This window comes from Meriones unguiculatus, chromosome 3, assembly GCF_030254825.1.
Source record: "Meriones unguiculatus strain TT.TT164.6M chromosome 3, Bangor_MerUng_6.1, whole genome shotgun sequence".
NCBI lineage: Eukaryota > Metazoa > Chordata > Mammalia > Rodentia > Muridae > Meriones > Meriones unguiculatus.
This window is the reverse complement of record NC_083351.1, coordinates 15,056,222-15,074,813: the sequence shown is the minus strand read 5'-3', so window position 1 is coordinate 15,074,813 and position 18,592 is coordinate 15,056,222. Positions and strand designations below refer to the sequence as shown.

The 18,592-nt window shown below is 51.9% G+C and overlaps 1 protein-coding gene across 6 annotated transcripts in view; it reads right to left on the bottom strand.

Annotated features, from left to right (window-relative positions):
* Positions 1-3,092: 3,092 nt before the first annotated feature.
* Positions 3,093-18,592, bottom strand: part of Zbtb40 (zinc finger and BTB domain containing 40) — a 70,956-nt gene continuing 55,456 nt past the window's right edge. For 4 of the 6 annotated variants that reach the window (XM_060379271.1, XM_060379275.1, XM_060379273.1 and 1 more), the window contains 6 exons: positions 15,826-15,990; positions 13,006-13,223; positions 12,005-12,167; positions 11,261-11,347; positions 8,115-8,341; positions 3,093-6,645 (listed from right to left, as the gene is read on the bottom strand). In XM_060379271.1, the coding sequence (XP_060235254.1) occupies positions 6,451-6,645; positions 8,115-8,341; positions 11,261-11,347; positions 12,005-12,167; positions 13,006-13,223; positions 15,826-15,990 (1,055 nt within the window). In that variant the 3' untranslated portion in view covers positions 3,093-6,450. The remainder of the gene's footprint in view (positions 6,646-8,114; positions 8,342-11,260; positions 11,348-12,004; positions 12,168-13,005; positions 13,224-15,825; positions 15,991-18,592) is intronic. The other 2 variants (XM_021631460.2, XM_021631463.2) reach the window with 1 other exon arrangement.

The window sequence follows — 18,592 nt, the reverse complement described above, 5'->3', positions numbered from 1 at the left end:
GGCAATGTGGTCCCTCTCCAGCTAGCTAGGAGAATGTTTCCCAAGTGCAGAAGCCTGCATCTTTGTAGCTTCATTCCAAAAGTCTAGTGCATGTGGTGTGGGAGCAATCACTCTCAGGGCCCCTGGTCTAATAGGTCTGTTGCAGTGAGGCACGTGGTGGGCCAGGCTAACTAACTAGCTTGCATGGGTGCACATGAGCAAGGTTACTGCCATCTTTGCCTTCAAAGGGGTCACAGTTAGAGAGGCCTGAAGTCACCCTGTGATAATCTAATAATCTCATGGTCCCATCTCCCACCTGCATGTCACTTTCTCCCCTTACACGACACAGGGACATCTTAACAGCCACCCGGCTCCTCAGCTGCAGCCCCTGGGCTCGAGGCAGCCTAGTGCTAGTCCTACAAAGCTGGCTTCCATCCCAACCCTGCCTGGATCAGGCACTTCCATCTTACACAGGGTGAAAAGCTGCTGGGGCCCCTGCCAGTTGTGAGGGCCCCTTTTCACCTTGTCCGTTATTATCAGACCCTCCTGATGGCAGGACTATGAAATCTCTCCTGGAAAGGCCTGCGAGTCCCCGGACTGACCTTGTCTGGATGTGTTTGATCAGCTGTCCCCAGTCTCGCTGGGGGAACCGGGTGGAAGAACGGCAGGCCTGGTGTTTGATCAGGGCAGCTGGGGAGCTCAGGCTAGCTTGCTCAGCCTTCTGCTAATCTCATCTCGGAGGACAAAGGAAAGGATGTTCCCACAGACTCTCCCATAGGTATCTACAGGAGCAGCCTTGGCAGAGATGTGAAGCAGGTTGGGGAAAAGGCAGCAAGCAGAGTACTGGGTCCCCTTTGTTCCTAGCCTGGCATTCCCTGCTTTTCCAGAGAAACAGAGCCTGTTTGTCAGGTCTGGTCCCTTCCTCAAGGCTCAGAATGGGGACGGAACAGCATAAGAATCTAACAAAATCTAACTTCTGCGGTCAGGCGTTTCCACTGTGCAGCAGCTGGAGAAGAAAGCGGGCAAGCCCACCTCCACTAGGCTCCAGCAACACGCATCCCAAGCCAGTGCTGCTCTCTGCCCTGCCAAGCTGCAGATGTGCTGCGAGCAGGGAACCATGGAAGGAATTATAGTACAAGCTGCCACCCATGGGAAACAGCTCCTGCAGGACATGGGGCATAAGCCCTATGCCTGGGCTGAGATCCAGCCCAAACGTCCAGAGTATACTGTGTATGTCCACCGAGCATGCATGACCAATTCTGTGGGGGAAGATACACACGCCAGAGTTGGTGTGGGACTTATGTTTTGATAGCACTTAGCAGGGAGCAAAGAGCACAGACATAGAGAAAAGGGAAACTTGGTGTCTACACTCACCCTAGACGCCTCTTCTCAGAGATACCTCTGCCCTGGTGGTGAAGACAGCCCCCTATACTTCATTCCTCCCTTCTTTCTTTGTGTGCATGTCTGTGTGTCTATGTGTGTGAGCTCATACATGTGTGTGTTTTGAGACAAGGTCTCACTATGTACCTGGCTAGCTTCAAACTCAGAGATACTCCCGAGAATTGGGGTTTAGGAGTGTGCTACCTCACCTAGAATCTTTTGAGTTTTGTTTTGTTTTTTTTGTTTGTTTGTTTTTTGTTTTTTGGAGGTGGGGGCTTGCCAACTAACCAAGGCTGAACTCAAACTTGCTCTGTGGCCCAGGCTGGCTTTGAACTTAGAATCTACCTGTTTCTTCCTTGGGAAGGCTGCAATCATAAGGCTCGTGTCATCACACTAGGCTGCTTTACTTTTTTCCACCCAAACATATTCACGATCACAGGCTCACAGAGAACGAGGACGAACATCAGACTGCAGATGCAGGGGAGCAGTGGGGAGCTTAGGTGCTCAGTAGACCTGTCCCATGCCTCTGGTGTGACCCTTCAGCTGTGCTGCAGAGGGCTCCAAGCGCCCGTTTGTCCTAGGAAAGCTCTGGGCTTACTGCAGCACAGCTCGGAGGCTTTGTTTTTAGCTTCCCTTGGGTTACACCAGGCTCTGCCTGTGTCCAGTCCTTCTTGGCCCTGGCTTCCTGGCTTGCCTCCTGGGCCCCTTCAAACTATCATACACATTAACAGCAACCATTTAGGATGCCTCCACACTGTTGGGAATTTTAAAATGTTCATAACTTTTCAGTCACTCTTACGAAAGGCTTGTCCAAGGTCAATTTCTTAGTAAGGGGTGGGAGAGTACCCACATCCTCGCCTTCCTTCCCTGCCTCTCTCAGCCAGCTACCCTCATCCATGGGGAAGACTACTGGCTCACCAGGGATCCCTCAGCCCAATTTCTCTCTCTGCTCAAACCATCCCAAGACAGCCCTCTCTATGTTCCTCTTCCTCCAGGGTCCAAGGACATGTTTCAGTTAGATTTCACAGCAGTGCACTCAGGACAATACCCCAGATGAGACTTGGAGAGCCCCAGCCTCTGAGAAACCATGGACAGAAGGAGTCCATGGGGTCTGGATACATCCACTTTTGTGCCCACGACTGTTCGAGAAGTGAGCACAGAGCCTCCATGGGTCCTGCCTTCCCAGTCTTGGGTTGAGCTCAGAGCCGAGCCCCTCAGAACTGAGGGGAGGCTACAGCAGGCCAGCCCTCAACTCTGGTCCTCCTAGCACCTCTTGCTCCTTGTCGGCTGTCAGCAATGTGACATCTTCGGCTCTGCTTACCTTATAGTTACCTGCTGCACACTTGCTGCTTTAGGGGCCGCTGACATTCAGTATGTAAACGAAAAGTGGTGGGTGTCATAAGGGGTTTCGAGGGATTCGGGGATGGGGAGACAAGGTGAGGGGGAAGAAGAGATTCTCTTTGTATCAGAGAACACAGGAGGCTGGCCTGCATGAAGACCTTCTGCAGTCTACTCATAAGTATGGACTTTAACTTGTCCCCTAGTCCTGAGAGTAACTACTATCCCCCTTCTTGCTGGAAGTCCAGCAAGAAACTGAGCAGGTATCCCCCAGAGCCCCAGGCAGAAGGGGGACTTAGAATAGGAAGTGTCACATGATCAGTCCCCAGGGCCACAAACGTGGCCTGGAAGTGCCCTTGAACAGAACCGAAAAGAAAAAGCATCCACAACACCAGTTCACAAGCACCATGGTTGCTCCAAAGCACATCCTTTATTTCTATCCACAGTGCATGTTGAGCAGTTCTAGCCTGCAATCCAGTTTACACAACTCCTCATGCAGCTGGCCATCCTGCTCACAGGAGGAAATGGCCTGGCTCCAGGAAACCTCGACCCTTTTCACAAACTTGGAGATAATGTAAATTAGCTCAAGAAATGATTTCCCCAAAGAAGGTACCATTCTCCTCTTCTTTATAGGCCCAGTTAGACTGGAGTAAGCTTGAGTTTCTGAGTTTTTAGTGTAAGTTCTCAGCACCCCAAAGTTTCCGTAGCAATAAAACTGCCCTTGACTCCCTTAGCCAAGTCTTTCACTCCCAAGTTCTCCCAAGTATTTGCTGGGATATACAGAACTCAGCAGAACAAGGCTGGGCTGGGAGAGCTGGCTGGAGCAAACCAGTGTCATCTCTACTGCTGGCCAACTTTCTAGTTTCAAAAGAAACACTTGGAAGCAGCTGCCTGCTCTAAGTGAGGCTGCCAGTGTCTCCATCCTCTGTCAGCACAGGTTCTCAGGCACATGTCATTTAAAGGCACACCCTTCCATTATCAAGACTACAGAGAGCTTTCTTTCTCATATGGCATGTCTGACCCTTATCTCATCGCTCAGCCCTGACCATCAGAGGTAGGCTGTAGGGATGAAGCTGAGGTATCTCCCGAAGTCAGCATGGGCCACAGTTTCCTTGGAATGGCCACTACAACAAACAGGACCAGAGCTTACGCCATAGCTTGGGTAGCGACTAAATTCAAAGCTTTTCCAGCACAGGACTTTGGAGACAGAAGAGGCCAGGCTTGTAAAACAACTGAGAAAGGCCTTGTATGGCCGAGCCTCTGCCCACACATTTGGACAGCAAGTCTCACTTGTTCTTACCTAGTCTTTGTTCTTCAGCCACCTGCTTGCTATGCATGCACTGTGACAGGCTAACCAGACTCCAGCTTGGCATCTGCCTTTCCCTCTTTAGTAGCTGAATCATGAGCCCTGGGGAGGATCGAGACCCCACTGCTCAAATACACAAACTCCAAGGAACTCCTCTAGCTGCTGCCCAAGGCAGGCAGGCTTCATGAGGATGAAGCAAATGGAACCATACTTCCATTGCAAAAGCAACATGGATTAAGGAGGCCCATGTGGCAGCTCTCTGGGGCAGCAGGTGGAGACTCTTCCCAGCCCTCTTCAGAGTCACAGTAAACAGTCAGGCAGCTGGCACAGAGGCCACCGGTCACCAGTCACCAGCACAGACCTCGACGAGGATGGGAACTCCCTGTGCCCCTGAGATCCAGCACTGTGGTGCCTCTAGTGCTCCAGAGCTGTGCATCCAAGCCTACCTGCCCTCGGGCTCTCTGCAGCAAACTACAGAAGCAAGCATGTGCCTGAGCACCACCTGGGTACCAGGGAACTGGAGACGGGGCTTTTCAGCCTGGGAAAAGTCTGACACTCAGGTTTCCAACTTACAGCCCTTCGTATTTAAAGACTAAATTTCCCTCACAGGCCCTCTGCAATGTTTGCTTTTTGCCAGGAAGAGCCTTTGTGGGTGACACTCATTACAGTTCCTAACTCTCTCATGGCTTATGAGGTGCTTGCTGTTCCTGACAGAAGCCTGGAAGCATGTGTTATTCCACTGTGGAATCATTTGATGGGTCATTTGATGCGGAGGGACTGAGAAACAGTCACACCACTCACTGATCAAGAGCTCCCAGGCCTGCTGGCACGGGTCTGAAAGCCAGCAGGCAAGGGCTGCAGTGTAGAAGCCAAGCTTCCAGGGAGGTGAAGCCTTGATGTTTGAGCACCATCTTCTGGTCAATGTTTGGTTCTGAGGCTGACTTGCTTCGAAAACATTTACTTTAGAATGGGAAGATTCCCTAATTGTTAAGTTCAAGCAATATGCACATACATTGAGAAGGGTGGGGTTGATGAGGAGAACTGGAATCCAGCTTAGAAACTCACTAGGGCTGCCTGTGGCAAGCTGGGGCCAAAGGGCAGCCCTGAACACCTCTGTCAGGTTAAGGTGTGACCTCCTGCCCTCCAGTGAGCTGGCTGGAGGAATGGTGGTAAGGCACCTCCACCATGAGCAGACTTAACCCGTATCACCGCACGTGCTCATGTGAGCTACGCGTGGAGGAAGGTGTGGGCTTACCTTTGATAGCAGGTGGCTTAAAGGTGAGTGACCAGTCTGGCCATTCCTCTCTGTAAGGAGTCAGCCACACCAGGTGGCAAGGAGCCCTGCCTGATGGGTAAATACTATGATAGCCCACTTCTCTCTTTTGGCTTCTAAGAAAGGAAGATAAATGTGAGCCCTTCTCTCTAAGCAGCAGGAACCAACATCCATCTAATTGCACTTCCAACTGCATTCCACAGGCCATCAATTATCAGACTGTATTTCAGGAACTAAAGATAAAAAGCTCTGTGACACTCAGACTTGAAAGAAGCATGGACCTTCGGTAAACATGTGGCCTGCGGGGCTCCAGAGAACAGGCCATGCACCAGGCATGTGGGCCAGCGAGAGGAGAAGCAGAGGCCACCTCGAATGTTCTTAATCCATCACATGCAGGCATAGGCCTGTCCCCAGGAGCTGGTTCATTAGGCTATCACATGCTACAGAGGAAGCCAGCAAGAGGTCTCCAGGCTGAGGCGACATTTCAGCCTTGATTAGAAGTCTGGAGCATCACAGGGAAACTCTGATAAGGAAGAACACCCAGGAAGGCAGCTACAGCTGGATGGCCCCACATGAAGCTGCGTCCCCCCCACCCCCCACTGGGAACCCTCCAAAGCTTTGTTTTGGGAAAGGCAGAGCAGGAATTGATCAGGAACGGCAATGAGGGCTTCCTGCATTGTTAACACTGCCACCCATTTTGCAGCCTCCCAGGGGCACCAGCACACGGGGGAGGCTGGGGGAAGTGGAGAAGGACAGGCTGCCAAGCTGGGGCACCTGAAGGCTGTGTGGGCGCTTCACTGGCGGAGGCACTGGAGGTGTCTGCAGACCCCTGCTCCTGAGGGCAGCCTGAATGCTGTATCTCCTTGGCTATCCTGGCCACCAGCACTGGTCCACTACTTCTTTAGATTCTGATTTCAGAAGCCAGACTTCCCTGGGGGGTGGGAATCCAGGCCCGAGCTGCAGCCTGGAGGACTGAGGCTGTCTGCCATGAACGGCAGCAGTGCTGGCGTCAGTGTGGCTGGCTCAGACACTGTGGATCCTAGGAAAACGACAAAGCCACTGTTTCCCAAGTGACAGCACCAGGGTGAAACTGAGCCAAGCAGCTAGAGCAGAGGCAGGCGGCTGAGCATCCTCTCTGGTACCGTGCAGGTTCCTCTACTGCAGGAGCAGCTGCTCACTTGGCCTCGCCACAGATCAGGGTGACAGTACCATCCAGCAGATCCTCCACAGTCACTGCCACAAGCTCAGAGCTGTTCTGGGAGGTCTGTGACTCTGGCAAGGTCACAAACACCTGGGAGCCAGCAAGCTGTGTCTCCTCCAAAGCAATCACCTGCTCGGCTGGGGCCACTGCCTCTGGAGCCTGGATCACCTGAAAGGAAAGACAGGAAGGCTGCTCTGGGCACTGTCCACAGTGAGCTCCCCAGAATTTACATGGCTCCTATCTCATGCCATAATGATGATATTTATGTTTTCACCTGAGGAGAGCAATTACTTACACCTAATGGGAAGAGGGAAGTTTCATACACCAGCGATGCAAAAGAGAGGCAGGCAGACAATTTAAATAACTCTGTGCACTAAATTGCTATAATCTCGCTCAGTACGCCACCTCGGGGAGCGTGGACCCTATGATTACACCCCAGTGAACACTGGCGCAGCAGCTTACGCTGGCTTCTGCTGTCTCCAAGATGGCATTGCAGAATAAGTGCCATGCAAGGGGACCAAGGGAAAGGAGTGGTCTACTAAGAGCTTTGGCCCTCTGAGACTCAACTGTGGCTTCCCCCACTCACCTCACTCTCTTGGCTCAATGGCTGGGAGGCCAGATATAGGCTCCTGTCCCTTCCATGGGCCACAGCTGCCCCGGCAAGCCTGCACACTGAAAACAGTGGCCTCCTCAGCTCTTCAGTGGTTCCTGCTGCACCTTCAAGCTGATACTTCTGACAGCTTGATGCCTTGACATTTTAAGGCACTGTGTCCTATGTGAAGGGCATAGCCACCCAGATCCTGAGGACTGGCCAGGGGTGAAGGGTGGGCACTGAGGAGGAAAATCAGCTCAGCTCTCTGGCAGGGTAGTGAGGGATAACTGGGTGAGCAGGTAGCTGGTGCAGCAGCACTGCTGTGAACTGAACTCTAAGGAAACTGCCTTTCTTTCCTTGAGGGCTGGAATCTCTCCGACCTGCAAGACACCTTGTCTAGAAGCCTTGCTCTTGCCCTGCTCCCCAGAGACTGAAGAACCAGACCGGCTTACACCTGAAGAGTGTGACGTTTGGACAGAGAAACCTCTATTGGTACGCATCCTCCCTTACCCCCCAACCTCCCTAGGAACAACTGACAGCTGCCAGAAGCCAGTTTCTTGTCCTTTCTGCTGCCTCTGGAGAAGATGACAGTAGAAAGCAGCTGGCAAGCAGTCTGGTTCAAGCTTGGCCTTCTCACAGCAAGAGGCGGGCTTTTCACCAGGTAAGTGAAAGCACAGGCATGGAGAATGTGGACTGGATCCAGCCAGAAGGTCAACCCGTGGGCCATGCTCAACAGTACAGCCAACCTTCTCCAAGCTTCCTGACAACCCCCCAAATCCCACAATGCTTCTCAGATGGTGGGGAATGTGGGAGCTAGAAGGAGGAACTGGTGTTCCACTTGGGCAAATTCTTGTTCCAAGATCTCTCCACCTAGGGGCCAGCAACAACTACAGTTTCCTATTCAGAGATGCTAAGGTCAGGAGAGCACCATGTAAGAACCTGTGTGAGCCCTCCAGAATGGGAGTAGATGCTGGGACAGATTGCCCTAAAGAAGGCCCCAGAACCCTGTACTCACACCCTGTGCATCCAGTGGCCCAAGACTCACCTGCACCATGAGAGAGGCGGCCGCCTGGGTCTCAGTGCCTGTCGCCTTTGGGTGCTCAGACTCCAGGTGGCCATCAAGCTGGGCCTGGGAGGTGAAGAGCTCGCCACAGAGTTCACAGGGGAAGGTGCTCTCTGACTGTTTGAAGTGCTCTGTGGTGACATGGTGCTGCAGCGCTCCGGGGAAGCGGAAAGTGGCCGCACAGTACAAGCACCGGAATGGCTGCGTCCCTGTAGGAGGAGGCGACAAAAGACATCATTTGGCTGTAGAGGAAATGATGGTACAGAGCAAGGGAAGTAGAGGAAGGCACAATGAGCATGGGAGCTAGAGGCAGAGTGAGAGCTCAGGGGACCCCAAGCTCACCCACCTTCCTTATGTGGATACAGAGCTGGCTAGGGACCCCCAGGCCACAGTGTCAGTTGCAGAAGATTTTGGTTGAATCACACATGCTGATGTCCATTGTGCACTCAACAGCGGACAGCCTGCCAATGGGACTGCGTTTCCTGGATCCAAGAAGCACTTTGTTCCATGCTGGGAACGGAACTTGCTAGGCAAGCAGGTGCTAGGAAAGCAGCCTACCACTGAGCTATATTCTCAGGCTCAAGAAGCACATCTTAAGACTTCTGAATGGGATCAAGGGCACCTGACTGCTGCAGGCTACACTGCAATTGGGAGCCATTATCAATGACTGTGCATGCACAGACATCAAGGCGTGCAGAACATCAAGGCTTGCAGGGCAGAGTCTATGGCTTAGGAAAACATCTCTAGACAGGATGGGGTACACTTTCACCTCCCAGGGATCCAGTGCTCTAAGAGGGAGAGGCAAATGGAGTGTTGTTAGCTATATTCCAAGACCAGGGACCAAAAGCGGCCCAGTTTTATGAGGTGTTCAGGAGACCAAACCAATGGCTTCCTCTCCTTTGATGGAACCCTATAGCTTGTGCTTTATCAGTGCTCTGACGGCAGAGTAATACTGGAAAAGGACCAAAAGCTACTCTGTGGAGCTCAAGTCTTCCCTTAATTTATTCCTGTTTTCCTTTTTATGTATGAACTTGACTGACATGAAATCTGTATCAAAATTAAATACTTAGAATGGGCTACAAACTCAAATGATGAGAAAGCACAGCTTCATTGGCAGCACTTTTCCTTCTTGATGGTTCTTTAAAAATGGTTTAATTATGTGTGGCCTGGGTAGAAGTGAACCTGAGATGAGATGACCCCTGCCCCTGCCTAGGGTCATGTGACCCAGGTGGGAAGCAAGCCTGAGACAACCACCAGTCCCCAGGCCGGTTCACACCCAAGATGACTCCTATCCAGTGCCATACTGCATAGGTGGAACACAGCATTCTTGAGATCATTCCTGAGATGATCCCAGACACCAGAGACCCCAAGCACCACTAAGAGAAGCAAGAAACTGATGGATAAATGGAGGAGAAACAGAAGGATGTGGGCACAATGAAAAGGGGCAAAACTGGAGACTCGAGGGTAGTGAGGAAGAACCTGATGTGAGTAGCCAGTGATTCCAACTGGGGCCATGGTGGGATCCTGGCCTCTGCTGCTACTAGGGGTCATGTCTGAGTTCATGGCCCTGCAGTAGCAATGGTCTGTTGCCACCAAAGGCCAGGCCAACATCTCTGATCTGGCCAGCCACTAAGGGCCATGTTGATGCTGAGGACTGTGCAGAACTGGCCCCACCCCTTGCCTGGGTGAGAGCAGATGATCTGACCCACCCCTAGTCAGTACTTCACATTACCCAGGAAGCACAGTAGAGCTGGCCCTGGTTGCAAGAGTTTTGGGTGAGGTGGCCTAGAAGGTATAAGCATGGGAGAGCTGGTCTTGCCACTCATCTCCAATGCAGTAGCGTAGATGAGGGAGAGATGCCCCACCCCACCTGCAAGAGATGGGAGACCTGGTCCTGGTGTCAGGAGAATAGACCCTGTACCTCGCCTGAGCAGCACAGTAGAGCTGACCCTGCTAGGGTCTGGAGCAGGGGGAGGGGAGTGAGCCAGCCCCAAGGGTGTGAGAGTGGGAGCGCTGGCCCTGCCACTTGTCTGCTGTGCAGTGGCCTGGGAGAGGGAGAGATGCCCTACCCCACCCTTGCCCCTTGCCACCTATGATAGCTTCAGGTGGCCTCAGAGGGCTGTCCTCAGGGTCATGGGAGTGGGAGGGCTGGCCCTGTCTCAGCACTGCAATGAGGGGGAAATTCCCCACCACCTATGATAGGTGGGAGAGCTGGTCCCAGGGTCATATGAGTGGGAGAGCTGGTCCTGTTCCTTGATGGCTGCAACACTTATGAGAGGACGTCCTGGTTGTGGGGCTGGGGTGGGGGTGGGGGTTGCAGGTGAGCCAGCCCTAAGGGTGTGAGAGTGGAGAGCTGGCCCTGCCCTTTGCTGGCTGTGGCACTGCATAGACCAGGTGGGACAGGGCACAAGAGCTCACTTCAGTAATGTGGGTTTGGGAGAGATGATGGGCTCGGATACCTCTCGGGCCCAGATCCAGGGTTTTAATTGGCCCACCCCAGCATCTACCCCATCTATGAACTGTTGGGAGCACCGTGAAGGGGCTGGTCCTACAGATCCAAGCCACAGGATCTCCATGACACAGGGTAACAACAGGGTATCTGAGAAGAGTCCCAGTGAGGTTCTAGTATTGATAGTAGAGCACAAGCCAGAGGCCTTGAAACAGACCAATGACTCACTGCAATGAACCTATGTAAGGAAAGAAGTGTGGACAAAAAGGTGTACTGAGGGACACACTGTGACACACTACAGCTTCCACAGTGAGATTTTTTTGAGGGGAGAGGCTGTAAGGGTGGAGGGCAGGTTAAGAGGGAAGGGGGAGATGAGTGGGATTTGGGTGCAGGATATGTAATTTACAAAGAACCAATAAAAAGTTTTAAAAGAAGTTCAATTTATATTTGATGAAATACAGTGCCAGTGACAGTCATGGCACTCCCACAGGCTGCTTACAGGGGCCAGGTCTAAGGTTTTCACGGCTTTGTGTTTAGTTGATACTGACATGAAGTCTTCCAGATGAAATGGAGGCACAAGTCAGTAAAGGGACCTGGGCTGGGCTGTAGAGCTGTGGATGGTGGAACCAAGACTCACACCCTAGAGCTGAGCTCAGGGGCATGCAGAAGGGCCACTGACCTGAGTGCTGGCATCTGACGTGAACCTGCAGCAGAGCTGGTGTGGGGAAGAGCTCCTTACACTGGTCACACTCATGGAACTTCAGATCTGTGAGCGTGAAAGGAAAGAAGTGGTGGAAAGGATGAAAGGATGGCTCCTCTGCAGCTGGAGGGGAATGGAGCTGGGTGGGGCAAGGACGCATGTTCCACATAGCATCTGCCAAGTGTTAGGAACCTGTGCCTGGCGAGATCTGGGAAACCTACTGGTAAAGAGCACTGATGTGGTCCAGGCTGTGTGGATGCAAAGGGGGCTGAGAATTAAATGACAAAATACAGAGTGCTGGTGCTCTGCACATAGGAAATGCTCTGTAACTGACAGCTGCTGTGATTATCCCCAAATGTACCTGCAAGGGAGGTATTAATAACTTCCATTCTGAAGAGAGGGAGAGAGAGAGAGAAAACAGACTCAGAAAAGAGATGTCACCTGCCAAGGTCATGCAGCTGCTAAGTGCTGGAGCTAAGGTTCCCACCTGGACCCATCTATCCTGAAACCAACACCCTTTCCAGGTGTTGGCAGGGTCTCCTGAGGGCTAGTTGGGGTTTACAGTGTTCTAAGCTAAGGGATTCAAGAATTTCTGCCACTTAAACTGCTCCTGATGGACAGGGTGACCTCCTCTGGTGTGCTAGGGAAGGGTAAAGGCAATCACCACGGTGCCTGGGCAGAGGACATCGAGTTCCGCCACCCTCAGCAGCACTCCAGATTCACCTGCGTGCTCTGCCTTAATGTGCTTCTTGTGTTCGATGGTGTTGGGAAAGGTCTTGTCACAGGAGCTGCACTGCAGCGAAGAGAACTTGGGTGACCGATGGTTCTGGGCAGCAAACACATCTGGGTGGTGTGTCCGATTGTGGTACCACAAACCAGACAATTGCTGCAAAGCATTTGGCAAACGTTAGGGTCTAGAAAGTTCCAGCAATGAGAGAAAGTTCTGAGACAGCTCCTGGACCCAGAATCACGCTGAATGCTGGAGCTGGAGTTAGTGGAAAGGAGACTACAGGCAGGGCTCATCGGACCCTTCAGTGATTTCCCTCACACAAGCTAAGGAGCTGATGTGAGGGTCTTCCCAGTGAGACAGACTGCGCTGGTCTAAGGACTTGCCCAGGGCCACAGGATCAAATGGCCAGAGCAGGATCAAAACCTGGCCGGCTGGAGCGTGAATGTGTTCTCCACGCTGGGATGGACCGCAGTGCTGCTGAGGCCAGGGGTGTGGCGTGACCTGATGGAGCAGAGGCAGAAGCTGCACCCCTATGTGGTCCCCACTCTAAAGTGCACTGGGGGTGTTTCTCTACAAGTCCTTGGTCTCCTAGGGATCACATCCAGCCTTATCCCCATCACAGCCCTTCCTGAGAGGCAAGCAGCAACTGTGGGTGTGATTTCACTGGCCATGTTCTTCATGCCCGGAGTCAACCAACTGTCCACAGACTGTGAGCACCCACAGAGAAAACTAACACAGCACGGTGAGGCTGGAATCCTTTGCCAGCTCACACTTCTGCCCAGCTCACTCTGACCAGGACTCCCAAGAGAATGTCTGCTGGGATGCAACCCAGGACCCTTGTGGCTGCTTCGTGTGTATTCACTGAGGACACCCTCAGCCCATACTTTCTTAGAGTCAAATTATCTGTCCCATCCTAGAGACAAGCTTGGACAACATGCTGGTAAACTCCAATGGGCAGTAAGGCGGGGCTAAGGGCACACTTCTGGCGGGTCACCTGATAGGCCTTGTTGCAGATCCCGCAGCTGAAGGGCTTCCCTCCAACGTGGGTCACCACGTGCCGCTCCAGCATGGAAGGGGCGCTGAAGATCTTCCCACACGTGGGGCAGGGGTGGTACTCCTTGGAGTGCACCTCATGGATGTGTTTCCGGTGATCCTGCAGCGTGGAGAAGCTCATCCTGCATTTCTTGCAGTCATAAGGATCTTCTATGTCTGCTTCCAGGCAGGGCATCCAAGGGGAGGAAGGGGCAGAGGGAGACAACAGGCAAGCAGCAGTCAGTGACAGGCCCCATCTCATACCGAAAGAGGGAAGGCTGTTCGGACTCCCTGTGCGCCAGAGCCCAGATCCCAAGCTAGTGTGGCAACAATCTGGTCTACTCCCTATGCCCAAGGAGGCAGTGCAGCGCCAAGCCTTGGGATTCACCATCTCCCAGCATTATTCTGCTCCCCTCCTTTTACATGTCAGACTCCGCTCTGCTTTACAGGGAGTACTGTGCTTGCTCCTGCTGTCTGCAGTGACATGCCTGTGGCTTCCACTTCCCAACACACCCCCTAGTGTCACTGTGTCTCCTGCCAATGGCCATGGAAGGACACGTCTCCGGCCCCCACTTGATGCCCAATAGTAAAGTCTTTGCACAGATTCCTGGTGAACACTGGGTAGGTGTGTTCAGGAACCTTATATTGTTAGCTCCATCACAGCCCAGGGGAGAAGGTTCTAGTGTGAGTCTTATTTCAAGATAACAAAAATCAAGGTGTAGAGAGCGGCCAATACCTTGTCCAAGGATCTAATTGGGAAGAGATCTCACCTATGTACCCATGCACATACCAACTCCTCAGTGGGACCTCAAAAATAAGAACTACTGCTGATGGACCCTTCTGCCATATAGATGACAGAAAACATCAGTCTTTTTCTTAAAGCAACTGAAAGTAAACTATTTTGATAATAAAGTCCTCTGCCCATAAGAAGGGACCAAAGCAGAACACTTGTGAGTATAGTGACTCTGTTTAGCTCATGAATCCTGCCCAGCAGCAGCCTTCACAATCACTGGCTAGTTTCCCCATGGAAATCCCAGGTTCACACTGTCTTTTAAGACACTGTGACACAGTTTCTATGAGCAGTGCTGTGGCTGGGTGAAAGCGGGGCCTGAATGCTGGGCTTGCATGAATGCTGCACTCTAGGGTAGGCCAGTGGGCTCTAGAGTGTGAAGGCTAAGTCTGTTTCTGGGAAGGCTACCCCCTCATGTAGGATCGCTGTGACTGGAGTTCTGGACAGTCTTGCTAACTCCTTGAGGTACATGACCCAGGGGTCCTCCCACATATTGGGCACATAGGAACTCTGGTACAGTCTTTGTTGGGTGGCTGACAAAAAAAAGTAGACAGTTTTACAGACAGCACATGCTGTGTGACACTGTGCCTATAGTTAGAAACTGGCATGAGAAATAAAGTAGGGGCAGGAGAACAGGAGCAAGGTACCTGGCATGCAAGAAACACAGGCTCTGAGGGTGACATTTGGTACCCAACTGGGCCGCACTTATCATCAATGACACCAATCCCTGGCATTCACTGAGCATTTCTGTGTCAGGCAAGGAATTTAGTATTTAGTGCTTTCCATGTGCTGTCTCTGTGGTGGACTGATTAGGCTCATATACTCGGATGTTTGGTCATTAGGAAGTGGTGCTGCTTGAACAGGGATTAGGAGGTGTGGCATTGTTGGAAAAAGTGCGTCACTGAGGGGTAGGCTTGGGAGGTTTGAAATTCTCAAGCCAAGTGTCTCTCTCTGTCTGCTACATGCAGATCTGTATGTAGGACTCTCAGCTGCTCTCCATGTCTGCCTGCACACTGCCATGCTTCCCGCTATGATGATAATGGACTAAACCCCTGAAACTGTAAGCCAGATTCAATTTAATGTTTTCCTTTATAAGACTTGCCGTGGTCATGGTATCGCTTCACAGCAATAGAGCCCTGGCTAAGACGATCTCATTTAGATTTTCCAACAAGTCAAGGTGCTGACATCACTATTACTATTTATTCCAGTTTGAAAATCACAGAAGAGGCTTAGCAGGGCAAAGAAATTCATTTGAGGTCTCAAGGAAAGTATGTGGAAGGGTCAAAATTCAAGTCTAAACTCACATGACTTTCAGAGCATGAGCTCTCGGTCTACCTGCTCTGTTGTGCTTGCTATTCCATGATCTGTCCTGTATATGGCTACAGCAAGGGAGGATGAAGAAAATGTCGGGGGTCAGCCATCCAACAGGGTCTCTCAGTGTGTGTGTCTCCATTAGTTCTGTGAGAAAGGCAGGCAGCTGGGGCAGCCGCAAATAACTCGGCGAAACAGCACGGCATGTGGAAGGGAGATGCCAGGCGGAGTTTGGAGGGAACATGGCTGCACTGCCTAGCACAATGAACATTAACTCAGGAAGGGGCAGGCTTGCTTCTTTAGAAAAAGCATGGATGAAAACAGGATGAATGTGGAAAGAGGGAGGGTAGAAAATGGAAGCTGGATGGGTTGATGGAATTGTCCCCGTGTCCTGTGAGTCTGACAGTGAAGACACTCTCTCCTTCCAACATAATTTGCTTCTGCCAGCCAAACACTGGTGAGCTAAAGAGACAAGGAGACAGGCCAGACAGAGAAGCGGAAGCACAGTGATGTGCTAGGAAGAGAATCTTTTTAAGGGACTGAGGGTTTTACAGACTCAGAAGACAAGGACCCAGAATGGGGCCCAGCTCTGGTGCAGGGAAAGATCTGTTACGGCTGTTGAAGGCCTCCCCAGTGCCAAGTGTGGCCTGTGGTGCCTGACACGGCGATTACAGTACATACTGTGAAAGGTGTGCAGGTGGATGGAGAGGCCGTTGGCTTGCCGAAAACCCTTTCCACAGTCCCTGCAGACATATGGCTTGTCCCCCGTGTGGGTCCTCACATGCCGGGACAGCTCAATAGACTGGGCGAACACAGCGTCGCAGTACTGGCATGCGTACATTTTCCCTGCAAATGCACATGAGCGTGTGAGAACAAGCACTGAACACGATGGCACTCCTGCAAACACAGCCGACTCTAAAGCACACACCAGAGAAATGTCACTGGCAGGTGACATTACCTCAGGCAATGCAGGGTAGGTCTGAGGCACTTCATCAAACGCATGCACCTCACAAACATAGCCCATCACACAGTGGGTGAGCACAACTAGATGAGAACAAAGCTCTGTCTCCAAGAGAACCTGCCTGATTATCAGGCTTCCACACAGAGCAAGAGCCCACTCCGCTCCCCGCAACAGAATGGTCCTTCTGTCCAGAAATGTGAGTTAGATCTTGCAAAACACAGTGTGTTCCCCTTGCAAATTAGCCTAGGCTATGAGAGACCCTTTCTCACAACAGAACAAAGCAAACAACAACAAAATATAGCATGGATCCCTACTTCTGCAAGTGTGAGCTAGGGATTCAGAGGGGACGGAGCATTCCAGTGACCCACTGCAGTCGGCACCCAGGCCTGGAGTCCTTCACTTCCCCATGTGCTCAAGAATGTAACCGGAGTTGAAAAGCATGATGAGCAGGCCTGGAGAACCGGCATCTGCCACCAGCCTCCAGCTCCTCCCAGGCCAGGCAGTAGCCAGTGGCAGGAAGGGCTCTGGATTCACATGCCCAGTAGTAGACCCCTTTAGTTAGAGCAGGTAGCCTCGTTCTCATCTTTTTACTGACTGGGCTTTGAGGTAAGATTTTGTACAAGCACACGCTTGCATACAAGCACATACACACAGTGTGAACCCCAGCCTGTCATCACTCTGCTCCAAAGTCTGTGGCGGCTTCTTGTAACAAGAATCTGTTATTGTCACCTTATAAGTCACTGCTGTGGCTGAGTCCAGCATCCTGTGATGACAGACTGCACTGTCCTATCCAGGTGGCCTAGGACAGTCCCAGATATGAGGGAGGTCAGAACCCAAAAAGGAGGCCTGCAATAGGTGCAGAGGCCAGAGTGGTGTGGCCCAAAGTCAAGGCAGTAACTAGAAGCTGCAGAGGCTACAAACTGAGTCTCTCCAAGAACCCCAACCTCTGATCAAGTCATCCTAGATGAAACCTTAGTTTTAGCCTTTAGGACCTTCTAGTGAGCCAGACAATAATGATGCACACGTTTAATCCCAGCACTTGGGAGGCAGAGACAGGCAGATCTCTGAATTAAAGGCCAGCCTGGTCTACAGAGGGAGTCCAGGATAGCCAGGGCTACACAGAGAAACCCTGTCTCAAAAAACCAGAATCAAACCAAAATCAAACCAAAAAAAAAAAAAAACAAAAACAACAAAAAGAAACTTAACATGGTGCATGTACTATTTTAAGCTATTATTTTTTTGGGGTAATTCATGAGGACCGAGGAGAAAACCAAAGTTCTTTCTTTGGCTTTTCAGAAAACCCTGTAAGTCTTGACCTTCAACAGTCCCTGAACCCTGTCCCTTCGTGATTCTGCTTCCAGCTCTTGAGGTCCAGGTGAAGCTCCTTTGCACTGAGGAGGGGTATGGCCTTTCTTCCAGATGTCCCTCTGGCTGGACTGCTCATCTCTCTGAGGCCATCCCTGATGGTGTGAACAGTAGCCCCCAGCCCTATCCATCCCCCACTGCTCTCCAGCCTTAGTTTCCACCACAGCAATGACTTCCTTCCCCACCACACAATGTCTGGAACAGCACTTAAGAAATCCATTTCCCAAAAAGTCCTTCTCTCTCTCTCTCTCTCTCTCTCTCCAGCAACTGTTTCTTGAGGGCCTTCTATTGCCAAGTTCCCTGAAAGACTAGCAGCTCCATCTTCACAGTGCTCTAATGGGGCACTATCCAGGGGGGAACGAACTACGGTGCAGATGCCTGCCACATGGTGAGCATGTGGAGAAAAGTAAAAGAAACAGGCTGAGGGTGGCCTCAACTAAGGAGGCCAAAATCCATCACAAGAAGGTGTGCCTGGGGAGCGAAGAGGAGTGGAGACCTCTGAAGGGAGGAGCCCCAAGAAAGGGAACAAGCACAGGACTCATGGAGGAAGTGCCTGGTGGGCCTACAGCCTGACAAGGAAAGCAGTGCCTGCAGAAGAGAGTGAGCAACGGGAGTCACGACCACAGATGTCATCGGAGCAGGGACTGAATCACGGTTGGCCTGGCAGGCTATGAGGACTCAGACTTCCCACTTTAGATGAAAAGCCACTGCAGTGTTGAGCAAAGCGGCCCACCAAGGTTTCGCTTTAAAAGTAAAGAGGGCTGAGATTAAGAGGCTGCGGTGCCTCTGAAACCATCCAGCCAAGGTAACGGAGGCATGGCTATTCACACCTAGGAGCTCCGAGTCCTTCTCAGACCAGCCACCTGCTGGTCCCCACCTGGTTCTCCTCCACCATCCTGGGATACACGGACAGCGCTGCACCTGTCAGTGCCCCTCCCCAGCCCTCAGGCCGGCAGCTACAGGGGAACAAGGATTCCAGACTAGTCACCCAGCACACCCCAGCCACAGAAGTACTCCTTCAGGCCTCTCTCCTGCTTCAACTCTATCAAAAGGGCAAATAATTCCCAGCTGTACATAGACTCTGACCACAAAGTCCTAATGCTGCTCAAGCCAACTCTCCAG